The sequence below is a fragment of the Rhinatrema bivittatum genome, chromosome 3, assembly GCF_901001135.1.
Source record: "Rhinatrema bivittatum chromosome 3, aRhiBiv1.1, whole genome shotgun sequence".
NCBI classification, from domain to species: domain Eukaryota; kingdom Metazoa; phylum Chordata; class Amphibia; order Gymnophiona; family Rhinatrematidae; genus Rhinatrema; species Rhinatrema bivittatum.
Window position 1 is genome coordinate 240,656,974 of NC_042617.1, and position 14,239 is coordinate 240,671,212.

Below are 14,239 nucleotides of genomic sequence, written 5' to 3' on the forward strand. Positions count from 1 at the left end.
AGTTCCTGGAGCTCACCCAGGTATGTTCCTCTGCGTCCAGAATCAGCTGCCACTAGGTTTCCTTTTAGATTAATTTTAAACTTCCTTGCTTTTCTCTTCTTGCTCTTTAAGTTTTCTTTATTTTTAATTCTTTTTTTTTTTTTTTACTTCTTTTATTTATAGAATTCTGTCTTTCATTAAAACAGCTCCAGCTCTCAGCCTCTGGCAGTCCTTTGCAGCACAGCAGAGCGCTGCCTTCAGCCCCTGCCCTGCTGCTGTCACTGCCCCTGGCTCTCTCATCACCAGCTGCAATCACCTCGAACCTTTCTGATCATCACTACGGACTTCCAGGATCAGGTAAGTCTTTATTTAGAAAATTTTTATTTAGGGTACTCCCTTTACATGTGGATCTAGCACCCACTACATTGAGGAAGTGTCAGGAGCTACAAGACTTCACTTTGCTGCTTAGATCTAAGAACATCGGTTACCGGTGGACCTTTCCATTTGGTCTTGAATACATGCTTAAGGGAATTTCACACAAGATCCCTTCTGTATATGAGGCTGTTGGCATTCTTCAGGAAGAAAGGGGTCTCTATTTACATCACTGTCCCTAAACAGGTGGCTGCGGTGACCAGTATGGAAATGCCTTCCAGGTGGATGTGGGCTGACAAGGCTGGAAGACGTCTGTGCCACCACTTGGAAGACACTGATTATCACCGTAGAGGGAGGAAAGAACTGATTATTTATGTGACTACTGTGGCGATGATGGTGCCCCTGGTGGCAAGTCCTCAGCGGTGACTTCGGGCTCGGGGCTAATTATCAAGGACTGCTTCCACAAAGTCCTTTATAGCAGATCCCTTCCTGAAGTTTCTCCCACGAGATAGGAGTAGAGGATAACCATACAGCAAGGAGGCTATGGGTCAGCACCACTTGTAAGGGAAGGCTCTCTTACAACTAGGCCCCTGAGACCAAACTTCCCTCATTCTCCGCTAGAGTAAGGGTCACCTCCCTGGCAGCCCTTTAAAACAACATATTACATCCAGGCGGAAGCTTCTTAGGTATTGAAGTTTATTAATTAAACCAAACTCCACAGAAAGGAAAAACACTCAACATAAACAGTATTACCAGACCTGCATTACCAAGCAGTAACTGGGAGCTTGCGGGTTTGATACCCTATAAGCCCTGATTCACTAATCCCCAAAACATCAAGCTTCTCATTCTGAATTTCTAGTATATGTTCCCCTGCACAACATTATGGGCAAGGTAGGTTTTTCCCCAGTACATTCTACTTCCCCCAAGCATAACATAGTACTGAAACCTCCCCCACTGCAGGAACGTCTCCTTAGGCCAGCTGCCAGGTCCTAATTACCTCCCTTCCTCCAGCTGCCTTAATTTAGTAAAACAACTCTTTTCCCTGCCACAAGCTTCCCTGGCTTGTGCAGTCCTAAAACCATTCCACACTCTTCCCCTTCAACTCATACTTCATTCCAACCCCACAATAAGCATTCCCCCCATTTACATAAGCCTTCCTACCTCAGCTTCTTCAACGCCACCGGAGCTAATCCCTCTAATTAACCCTCAAGGCACTGCTGAGGATACTTATGCATACCACTTGTTACACAGACATTAAAAGTGAAGGAACCCTGTTAGAGCTGACTTAGCTTTTAGTGGAAAAGGTCTGCCTGGGCACCATCCCCCTGCCTCAGGCTTTAGATCTTACTTGCCTTCCCTCCAGCTCTCCTCTCTCTTCTCTTTGGAGGGCTACTCTCTTTATGTCAGATAGAGTGCCCCTCCCTAGGAAGACACCGCCTCTGTGTTTCCCTGCCCCCAACCCTTCCTGAGGCTGACTACCAGGGCACCTGGGAAATGTAGTTTCCTTCCTGCAACGTAACCATGCCATTGAGGAAAACACCTCAAAGTTTTACAGCACAGAGACTCCGCTCTGGCTCAACTCATCACACTACACACTGCTTAACGTAATTTCTTTTCTCTTCTCTAGTAGTTTTGGTTTAGGTTGTTTGCTATAGGATGGTCTACAGTTTCAGTATATTTCGAGGGAATGATGGGGGCACTGGGAGCCTATTCTGTTACTGATGTGCCTTCCTCTTCCTAGAGAGTGGGATCTGCATGGAAGTGATAGCAGATCCAGTTACTGGGCAGGGATTGGAGAGGATGGGAAGGGTGGTGGAGTACTTGGTTGTTGTTTGGCTTTTTTGAAATAGATTATGTGACTGGAGAGGTTAGGACACTTTCCTTAAGCAGTAGGAGGGGTGGGGAAAGATCTAAATGATGGCTATATTTTCTCTTAATGTTAAAGGGCTAAATACTTATAGAAAGGGAGAACTTTTTTTCCGTGAGCTATCGTCTTCTCGAGCTGCTATTGTTATGCTCTAAGAAACCCACCTGAAGAAAGGTTATGAGCATTTGATGAATAGAGATTTTTCCCATAGTTTTTTTCCATCTTTTTCTAAAGAAGGCAAATATGCAGGGGTATGTATTCTAATCACCAACATTTAACATTTGAGATTTAAGTATGTGGCCAGTATCCCAAGGGAAGATACTTGTTACTTAAAATAAGGGTGAGTGGCACCGTATACACCCTGGTTTGTATCTATGCTCCTAATCATGATCAAACATCTTTTCTGGCATCATTGGGAAAAGTATTAATCTCTCAATCAGAGGGAACATTGATAGTAGAAGGCGATTTTAATGTGACTAGATTTCCCGCCCTAGATAATTCTTTTGTGAAAGTTGGTGTGCTGAAGAGAGCATGAAGCAACTTAACTCAATTGATGGAAAATTGGTCATTGGTTGATATTTGGCACCAGAATTTTCCCTCTTCCAGAAACTACACTTTTTTTTCTAAACTACATGGATCTTATTCTCAAATTTATTTTTTTCTTGTGAATAAAGGGATCATAAATAGCATAACAAATGTTGATTTTGGCAATATTACTTGGTTGGACCGTACTCCACTATGGTTAGACCTTCAGTTTACTAATTATGACACTGGGAGATGTTACTAGCACTTGAATCTTTATTAAAAGATGAAGTTATATATAATCAGTTGCTTTCTACTCTGCAGGAATATTTTCAGTTCAATAGTCAGGAGAATGTCTCCACTGTCTGTGTATGGGAATGCTCCAAAGCAGTTTTGCGGGGGCCACTGATCTCCTTGGCATCCTACAAAGAGAAAGAAAAGGAGAAAATTCAAGTTGAACTCCTGAAAAAGATAGAAACTTTATCTTTAGTTCACAAATCTATTCTATCTCCCATAACTCTTAGGAAGCTAAATGCAGCTAGGAGTGAACTAAATGCTCTCAAAACTGAGGCCATTACTCACCAGTTAGAATTGACAAGACAAATATATTTTGAAGGGGGTAACAAAGCCGGGCGGTACCTTACCTATAGATTAAAATCTTTAATGACCCAGAGCTATATTGCAAAGATTAAATCTGCAGAAGGTAGTTTGGTCACCATATCTTTTGACATCAGAGATTGTTTTTCTAAATTACTCTCAATTATATATCTTGGTTGCCACAATTAGTGAGACAGATATAGATCTGTCTACCTGGGTAACATCAAGCTAGGTTGAGAGAACACTGTACAAATCTCATCGTTGTTTGAATTTCCACACTCTGAAAGACATCAAATCTTCACAAGAGTGCACTGTTCTGTTCATACGTCTCACTCTGCATGTCAAAGTGGCCCTTAACCCCTACACTACTACCTAAACTTCACCTCGTTTCTAGGTGGGCCTCCTATAGTAGCATAATTAGCTGCTTACTATGGTGCCACCCCCAGAGGCAATCTCTCTCTCCCTCCCTCTCCCCTCCCCCTACATCTCAGGCCCTTCCCCCAATCCTCCACACATCTCAGGCCCATCCCCCAATCCTCTCCCACATCTCAGGCCTGTCCCCAGCCTAAAAATGCCCAAAACAGAATTTGCGAAATAATCGCAATTTGCGTTATGGACATATCGCATTACATCGCACAGCTTAACGCCAATGAAAAAAGTGTAGTTATTTTCGCTGTTAAAACGGTGTTAAAACATGTGATATCATGTGTATGGCTTCGTACTTTGTGAAGCCAGCCCACTTTTACAAAACTCCCACCTCCGACTCCGCCCCAATCCCTCCCCTTTTAAAAATTAGCATCACTTTATGGTGCTTTTCGCATGCGTTAAGGCGTTTTTCATATGTGAAAACACTTTATCATATGCGAAAATGCCGTAACGCGAGTTGGAAAATGACCCCCAATGTTTGCAAAATTATTGATCTTATCTAGTGGGTACAATAGGAAAACATTCCCTCCTTCTTGCTGACCGTTGATGCCGAAAAGGCATTCGATATGGTGCATTGGTCTTTCCTATTCAAAACAATGGAGAAAATGCAATTTGGTGATTTCTTTTTGGATTGGGTCAAAAAAATTATGGGCCAGATTTTAAAAAGGTTACGCGCCTAAATGGTCTTACGCGCCCCGGGCCTATTTTAAAAAGGCCCAGCAATGCGGGTAAAGCCCCGGGACACGTGTAAGTCCCGGGGCTTTACTAAAAGGGCGGGGCGGGGATGGGCCAGAGGCCTCCCACACGGGGCCATTGCCGCTGTGTCAAAGGATTGCATGCCAGCAGGCTGCCGGCGCGCACAACTTGCGCCTGCTCAAAGGCAGACGCAAAAGGTAAAATAATTTTGGGGGGGTTAGAGTAGGGCTAGGGGGAGGAAAGGTTAGGGAAAGGGGTGGGAAGGTCAGGTTAGGGGGATAGGAAGTTCCCTCCCAGGCCGCTCCAATTTCAGAGCAGCCAGGGAGGGAATGGGGGAAGGTAGCGCGGCTCGGCACGCACAAGGTGCACAATTGTGCACCCCCTTGCGCGCACCGACCCCTGATTTTAGAACTTGCATGCGCGCAAGTTATAAAATCAGGTGTACATGTGTGCGCGCCGGATCATTTAGCAGCTTTGATTCATAGAAAGTTTTCCTTTGAATGGGCTAAACAAAAACTCACGTATTTGGGAGTTTTATCTTTCTAACCAAATAGCAGATTTATTTAATTTAAACTATATCCTTTTGGTTAAGGCTAATATAAGGGACCTGGAAAAATGGGATAGGTGTGGGTTCTCCTGGTTGGGGTGATTTGCAATTATTAAAATGAACATGCTCCCTAGATTTAACTATCTATTTTTATCGCTTCCAATTACTATCTCCTCAGCTATATTGCAATCATGGCATAAGAACATTTTGAATTTTATTTGGAGATGCAGACCCCCTAGGGCAGGGGTCGGGAACCCATGGCTCGCGAGCCAGATATGGCTCTTTTGAGGGCTGCATCTGGCTCGCAGACAAGTGTCGCCATACTTCGCGGTTCCCCGCTGACCCAGCTGCTCCCCGGTCCTCCGCCGCCCGGGCTTAAAATGCTGTCAGCCCGGGCGGAACGCGGCAGGACAGCTGGAGTCAGCGGCACTGGCGTGCTCTCTTCTCCCCCCCCGCGGCCCAGAAGAGGAAGTGGAGAGCATCGGGTGCCTGCGCGGGAAGAAGAGACCACACTAGCGTGGTCTCTTCTTCCGCGCAGGCACCCGATGCTCACCACTTCCTCTTCCGGGCCGCGGGGGGGAGGAGAAGAGAGCACGCCGACTAGAGTCATCCGGGTGCCTGCGCGGGAGTCATCGGGTGTCAGCCGGGTGCCAGCGCTGGAGTCATCGGGTGCCTGCGCGGGTCTTCCCGCGCAGGCACCCGATGCTCTCCACTTCCTCTTCCGGGCCGCGGGAAGAGAGCACGGCGTGCTCTCTTCTTCCCGCGGCCCGGAAGAGGAAGTGGAGAGCATCGGGTGCCTGCGCGGGAAGACCCGCGCAGGCACGCTAGTGTCCGACGGGAAGAAGATTGCAGCGCGGCTCGGAGGAAAATGAAAATCTTCAACCGCGGCCGATGGGACTCCGCCTTCGCCTCCGCGAGGGCTGAAAATGAAGGAGGTTAGCGTTGGGAGGTGGCTGCTGCTGCCGCGAGTTCCCGGGGGGCGGGGGGGGGGGGGGAAGGGGGAGAGAGAGAGAGAGTGAATGAGCGAGATGTGTGTTTGAGATCCTGTGTGTGTGAGTGAGAGATTGCATGTATGTGAATGATTGAGAGCCTGTATATGTGAAAGAGAGTATGTCTGTGATTGAGATCCTGCCTGTGAGAGAGAGAGCATGAATGTAAGTTTACCATTGGGAACCTGTATGTGTAAGTTTGTAATTGAAAACCTGTTTGTTTGAAAGAGTATGTGTGTATGATTGAGATCCTTTGTGTGTGAGAGAGATCATGTGTATGTATGATTAAGAGCCTGTGTGTATAAGTAAGAGAGAGATCATGTGTGTCTGTGTCTGATTGACAGCTGGTTTAGGTGATGGAGCATGTGAGTATGTGATTGAGAGCCTGTGTTTAAATGAGAGAGAGAGACCATGTGTGTCTGTGTGATTGAGAGCTGATTTAGGTGAGGGAGCATGTGAGTATGTGATTGAGAGCCTGTGTTTAAATGAGAGAGAGAGACCATGTGTGTATGTGTGTGATTGAGAGCTGATTTAGGTGAGGGAGCATGTGAGTATGTGATTGAGAGCCTGTGTGTAAATGAGAGAAAGAGAGGACATGTTTGTAAGCATGTGAATGAGAGTCTGTGTGTGAGAGAAAAAGACAGCATGTATTTATGTGATTGAAAGCCTGTGTGTGTGTAAGCGTGAAAAGATAGACAGCATGTGTGTAAATGTGTAATTAAGAGCCTATATAAGTGAGAGAGAAAAAACATTTGTATATGTGAGTGACTGAGAGCATGTGTGTATAGGTGTGTCATTGAGAGCCAGTGTGAGAGAGAGCGCTGGTATGTGACTGAGAGAGGAGAAAGTTCCAAGCAAACCACCCCACCTCCTGCTAATTCAGAACAATCTCAGGACACCTGGATATCAAACGTTCCCAGGTATGCAGAGCAAAAAAATTTTGTATCCTTATTATTTTTCATTACTGGATCTTTGTGTCTGCTATTTTGAAATATTTTGTTGGTATCTGGAAATGTTTATATGAGTTTTTAATTATTGGATATTCCACTCATCAGCTGTTTCGAAATATGTTCTTTTTGTTAGTACAGTTTTACTGCTGATGATTTTATATTTCTTGATTTGTTTTATAAGGATGTGTGATGTTTCTTTTTTCCTTTGTTACACTGCATACAGAGACTCTGGCTTGTTGCAGTTTCCAATTCAGTTTTTGTCTGCATGCTTCTTGTTATGCGTTTTGGTCTCTTTATTCTATGTTAGGTGAGGGACAGCACGTGATTCAGGTGAGGTTTTCTGCTGGCGTGTAGTTTCTGTGTAGGACTCTATAGCAGCCTGACTTGGTCCGTTTTCCTAATAGGAGATGTATTGGTGTCTTAAGTCCTGGTGTAATATTTTCAGAGACTTATTGTACTTTAAAAGTGTGATCTTACATAAAATGCACACATTTACTTGTATTTAGTTTTAAACATATTGTATGGCTCTCATGGAATTACATTTTAAAATATGTGGCGTTTATGGCTCTCTCAGCCAAAAAGGTTCCTGACCCCTGCCCTAGGGGTTTTTGGTGGATCATGTACTAGCCTAAAGTCAGAGGTAATTTAAGTGTACCCAATCTAACTTTGTATTTTGCAGCCTCACAAGTGAGAACAGTCATTGATTGGAACAGGAAAGTAACTGTGAAGCAGTGGGTACAGTTGGAACAGTCTTTTATTGGGTTGATGCCTATACAGGCATTACCTGATGTTTAATGAGCTACCGTAATTCATAAATTTGGACTACATGTAAATTATTTTCTCCCATTTGCTCAATTAAGACATGTCTTAACCTCTATAAAATGTTGGTGCATCGATAGGGGAAAAACTATTTTTGAAACTTAATGTGACAAAGCAGATACTATAAATGGAATTATTTCCAAAGTGTATGGGCTACCAAATACTCAACTACAGACTTCCCTGAAACATATTGTAGCCTGGGAAAAAGATCTTGATTATAAATTGACTGAGGATGAATGGGATCTCTCTTTCCATACTACTAAGGGTTCTATTTCTGCTACTTAGATGGTACCTGACTCTGGAGAAGTTGTGTAAGATGTACCACCATGGGAACGAGAGATGTTGGATGGGTTGCATAGGACTGGGTTCTTTCTATCACATTTGGTGTTCATGTGCTATTAAAGAGGCCTATTGGAAGCATATATGCTTGGATGTTTGAAGCGCTAGGGGTAAAGGAAACCTGTAACCCTAAACATGTTCTGTTGAATATCCCAATTCCTGAATTGGAAGGGAATAAGCAGAAACTATGTCAGCAGATATTTCTAGCAGCAAGGTGTGAGGCTGCAGCTGCCTGGAAGTGCAAATCAGTCTCTACTTTGGATGCTGTCCTTCGCAGAATCCATAAAACTTACCGTTTCGACAAGATTCATGCTTTGCGATATAATAATCTCTTGAAATTTGAAAAAGTTTGGTTGCCATATACTTCCTGGTGGGAGAGACACAATTGCACCTCTTCTCAAGATTAGATACATACCCTTCAGTGCTGATTATTTGCCTTCTCACTAAATTGAGATTTGCTCTTTCTATTTAAATTTTTATATTTATAGGTATCTTTGTTAGCGTCAGAAGTGGATCCTTGGACCGACCGATGGAGAGGGATGGTCGGAAGGCAGACACACACCGCAGACGAAGGATCTTCACCTGGAAACCCAAGACCCCACCAGAGGAGCTGTTGAGGCCCGGGTCGCTAGGGCTTAGGTGGCTTCGCCCTGGAAGTCCGAGGTTCCCCCAGGAGGAGCCTGTAGGAACCCGGACCGCTGGGACTTAGGAGAGTCGCAGACGTGAAGGAAAACCCGGAACGGAGCAAGGATCAGGGCAGGCAGCAGGAATCAGAAGCGTGTAGACAAACCGTGGCCAAGGCAGGCAGCAGGGATCAGAAACGAGAAGACAAACCGTGGTCAAGGCAGGCAGCAGGAATCAGAGTCAAAAGATAACAGGAACGCTGGAACTGGTAACCGGAATCAGGAACTGCAACTAACCCTCCAAGGAGCAACCGCGTTGCAAGGCAAGGCAAGGGAGAAAGCTGCGGGTTTAAATCCCCCGCCGGGGCTGACGTCAGAGAGAGGGCGGTTCAGCACTTCCGGGTGCTGGACCCTCAAAAGGACTGACTTCTCGCGCGCGTGTTCCCCTGCAGGGGGAGGAGCTACCATCGGGCCTTGCCGGCGTCTCCACGAGGAGGACGCCGCTGCCATGCGGCCAGGCCAGCCCGGGATCGCGCGGCTCGCGGCGCTGAAGGGAGACCCGCGGGGAAGGTAAGGACCCGGTCGCTGTGCAAGCAACCGGGGCTGTAACAATCTTTTCTATCTTTCTCAGTGTGCTTACTTGTACTGCCTACTTAATCATTTAATGCTAGTGTTTCTTAATTAATGTGTTTCCTTTGTTATGATCTTGGAAGTATTATTCCCTTTGGGGGGTTGTAACTGTATAATGAAAAAAAGGCCAAGACATTGCACTGGTTGCTCTATGTTATGATTGTTGTTGAGTTATATTTTTCCAATAAAAGTTTAAATTAAAAAAAAAAAGAGATATACAAACAGTAACTAGGGGACCAATGCAAAAAAATGTGTTGAAAGTGGGTACTGAGTGTTCAGCGCCCGCTTTCCTAATGCGCCCCCAGGCACCGCTCCTTAGGGCACCATGCAGTATTTAAATTAGGGGTCGTGCTGCCAAGAAGGCACAAGGGTTGATTGTGCGCCCCTAGCACCTCCTTGACAGCAGGCGCCCAGGAGAGGTCGGCTGTCAGCGGCTGTCTAGCGGTTAAGAAAACAAATGCTGAATTCATCAGCGTCAATTTTCCTAATCGGCACACAGCCACAGGTTTGGAAAACAGATGCTGGTTAACTGAGCATCCGTTTCCTGAACCTGACTGCCAGCACACTTTAAACTTTTTTTTTTTTAAATCTTTCGTTCCTCTGACTTAATATCACATCAGAGGATGTATAACTTTTTGGGGGCACTCAAATGTGTGTATTGGACACACATATTTTTTTTCTATTTGGAGTGACTAACTAATAGCCTCATCACCATGCATTTGCATGTGATGAGTGCAATTAGTTTTGCGCATTGGACGCGCTAATCCCCTTATAACATAACGGGATTAGCTCCTACACAGCCCGGGTCCAACTGTGGGTTAAACAGTGCGCTCGGCTGAGTGTACTATATTGCATCAGCCCACAGGAGTGTGCACGGAACACTTTTTGTTTTTTCTTTTTAGGGATTTTGAAATTTCATTTGTTTCATTTCATTTCTTTAAAACAAAATAAATGAGAAAAAACATGAAAAAGAAAAGAAAAACTTGTCAACTTGAGTTTGAAACTTGAATTAGACAATTGTTCATTCCTTATTTAACTATGGTTATATTTGTGATGATGATCTAGAGATTTTTTTATTTTTGGTCGGTTGATCTTTTTCCTGCTAACTGAGGGGCAGATTTTAAAAGGGTTATGCGTGTAACCACGAAAACCCGCTCCTGCGCGCGCCGAGCCTATTTTGCATAGGCCCGGCAACGCGTGTATGTCCCGGGGCTTGAAAAAAGGGGCGGGGCGAGGGGGGGGGCGGTCTGGGGGTGGGGAGGGAGCCTCCACGCACTTCGGCCATTTGCCTGGGATCGCAGGCCGGCCAATGGCCGGCGCAACTTATAAGATAAAGGTAAGGGGGGGTTTTAGGTAGGGCTGGGGGGCGGGTTAGGTAGGGGAAGGGAGGGGAACGTGGGGGGCGGAAGGAAAGTTCCCTCCGAGGCCGCTTCGATTTTGGAGCGGCCTCGGAGGGAACGGAGGAAGGCTGCGTGGCTCGGCACACACAAGTTGCACAATTGTGCACCCCTTGCGCGCACCACCATGGATTTTATAACATGCGCGCGGCTGCGTGTGCATGTTATAAAATTGGGCGTACATTTGTGCACGCCGGGTTGCACGCACAAATGTATGCCCGCGCATACCTCTTAAAATCCGGCCCTGATTGAAAACCACCTATTTGATTTTGGACCAGTCCTGCTTAAACTCCCATTTGAAGATATTCTGTGATACATAGAAGATTTTTTTTGTTTGTTTGTTTTAAGGAAAAGACAAACCTCCACATCCCTGAAAACCCTATAATGAAAGTTTAAGGAAATATGGTCAGGTAACAGATGTGGAGTATGTTTATTTACTTAACATGCATTATGTTAAATGTATTTTAAAGTGATTCTGTACCAAGCTTTACTAGTAGGTTTTGGCAAAGGACAGTAAAAATCGGGGCTTAAAGTGCAACAACATTCCGTTTTTTTTCTTCATTATCAACAAGTACACCTATGTTTCCCCAACCTTTTCATGAGGCATACCTAGACAGTCAGGTTTTCAGGATTTTCACAATTAATATGTTTGAGTTAGATTTGCATACCCTGAGTCCCCAATATATGCAAACATATCTTATGCATATTTATTATAGATATCCTGAAAACCCAAGCGGTTAGGTATGCCTCCAGGAAAGGGCTGGGAAACACTGAAGTACACAATCAATTACAAATAAATTACTAAAAATTGTGATTGTTTGCCTCAAAACAGAAAAAGGAATATGAATCATTTAGCACACATACCATCTCAGCTACATTTTTTAGGGTTGCAGATGAGTTTATGTATGACAGGGCTTCCCAAACTTCTCCTGTGGATCCCATGGCCAGTCTGGTTTTCAGGATATCCACATTGAATATGCATGAGGTATATTTGCATGTACTGAGTCTCCATTATAGGCAAATCTATTTCATGCATATTCATTGTGGGTATCCTGAAAACCTGACTACCTGGGGGTCCCCAGGACAGGCTTTGGAAGCCCTGGTATATGGTGTCTCTTTTGCATGATTTTTGTGATTAGATCTGTTTAATAATCAACCTGTTGAACTATAAAAGAAGCTCAGGTTGTCTTATTCTATCACTGGGGGCATATAGTAAATGAATGAATAGCAACATGTGTCACTGTCTTGGCAGTTTATCATACTGATCATCCTAAAAATGCATATTTGTTTGATACCATGTACATGCATAATACTTGCTAACTTGGGCTATCTACTAAATTTGCTTAGCATTTAGGTGAGTACCATGTGAAAGAGCATTGACTAGATGGAAATAAAGATCCAGTTTCCATTGAATGGAGGTTAATGTTTGCAGATATTAATAAATGCTATCAGTTTTATGTTGGTCCATTAAACTATGAATGTCTGTATGTTCAGTAATTTTGTTCTTTATGATAGTTTCTACCATTTTGCCCGGCACAGATGTCAGGTCTGTGGTCTATAGTTTCCTGGCCATCTTCTCTGTAGCCAGACATCTCCTTGCTGAAGCAACGCAGCCCTCTGTGCTTCTCCAGCAGCTATCATCTTCTACGCCCAGTTTCCATGCTCTCTGAGGACACCATCAGCAGTGATCAGACACTGCTGCAGAGAAGCACAAGACTGGGACAGGAGAAGACAGCAGAGCCTTCTCCCCACTCTCCACAAAACAAAAAAATAACAGAATCCAAAGAAGCATTAACTGTTATGTCATTTTCTGCACTTCTATCACTCTTGTAAACACATTTTCATCCTCTAAAATGTCTTTGTATCAGAATATTCCTTTCCTGCATAGCCTGCTGTTGAATCTGGCGATGTATCTTCTGCAATTTCTCCTTACTCAGGTTGTGTGCCCTCTCTTCCTCTTCATCCTGATGATCTTATAGTCCATCTGGAGCAGATAGGCCTCTAGTTTTAGTAAGGTTATGAAACATGCAGCAGGCTAGAAAGATATCACAGTGATGCTGCAGAGAAGGCATCCCCCAGATTTATCCAGGCAGAGGAAATGAGCTTTGAGTAGGCCAGCAGCTCTCTCGATGACTGCCATGGCCTGCCAGTGGGCCTGTTGTAATTGCAATCTGTGGATTAGCTAGCATTATCATGAGCCAGGTTTTGAGTGGATATCCTCTATCACTAGCAGGCTGACACAGAAAAAGTTGCGGGAGAGCGCCCAGGCCACTCTCCTGGGCACGCGAATCAGGAGGGTGGCCTATGCAAATTAGGGCCCGTGGTAAAAAGAGGCGCTAGGGACACTAGCACATCCCTAGCGCCTCTTTTTGGACAGGAGCAGCGGCTGTCAGGGGGTTTGACAGCCGACGCTCAATTTTGCCGGCATCGGTTCTCAAACCCGCTGACAGCCACGGGTTCGGAAACCAGACGCCAGCAAAATTGAGCGCCTGGTTTTCAAGCCACGGGTCGATTTTAAATTTTTTATTTTTTTTGACTATTTTTAACTTTTGGGACCTCCGACTTAATATTGCCATGATATTAAGTCGGAGGGTGCACAGAAAAGCAGTTTTATTGCTTTTCTGTGTACTTTCCCGGTGCTGGCAGAAATTAGCGCCTACCTTTGGGTAGGCGCTAATTTCTGAAAGTAAAATGTGCGGCTTGGCTGCACACTTTACTTAGTGAATCGTGCAGGAATAACTAATAGGGCCATCAACATGCATTTGCATGTTGCGGGCGCTATTAAGTTCGGGGGGGTTGGACGTGCGTTTTCGACTCGCTATTGCCCCTTACTGAATAAGGGGTAAAGCTAGCACATCCAAATGTGGGTTAACAGTGAGCTCCACCTGAGCGCACTGTTCCATATCGGCCTGTAGTAAGGGAGAAGGTAGAAAAGAACAGATCCTAAACTCCAGTCTCTATACATTGTAATTGTCTGCCCAGTGTGCTGTGGTGATGAAAAAAGCAAACAGAATGTTAGGAATTATTAAGAAGGGAATGGAAAATAAAATGGAGAATGTCATAATGCCTCTATCGCTCCATGGTGAGACCACACCTTGAATACTGTGTGCAGTTCTGGTCACCGCATCTCAAAAAGGATATAGCTGCATTGAAGAAAATGCAGAGAAGGGTGACCAAAATGATAAGGGGCATGGAATGACTGCCCTATGAGGAAAGGCTAAAGAGGTTAGGGTTGTTCAGTTTGGAGAAGAGATGACAGAGGGGGGATATGATAGAAGTCTGAAAATCATGAAAGGACTTGAACAAGTTAACGTAAACCAATTATTTACTCTCTCAGATAAAAGAAGGACCAGGGGGCACTCCATGAATTTAGCAAGTAGCTCATTTAAAACAAAGCGAAGAAAATTCTTTTTCACTCAGCACATAGTTAAGCTCTGGAATTCATTGCCAGAGGATGTGGTTACAGCAGTTAGTGTAATTGGGTTT

At 44.7% G+C, this 14,239-nt stretch overlaps 1 protein-coding gene across 1 annotated transcript in view; it reads right to left on the reverse strand.

The window, feature by feature from the left end:
• Positions 1 to 3,004: 3,004 nt before the first annotated feature.
• TMEM178A (transmembrane protein 178A) overlaps positions 3,005 to 14,239 on the reverse strand; it is a 272,754-nt gene continuing 261,519 nt past the window's right edge. The window contains exon 4 of the mRNA XM_029594349.1: positions 3,005 to 3,162. Within this exon, the coding sequence (XP_029450209.1) occupies positions 3,020 to 3,162 (143 nt within the window). The 3' untranslated portion in view covers positions 3,005 to 3,019. The remainder of the gene's footprint in view (positions 3,163 to 14,239) is intronic.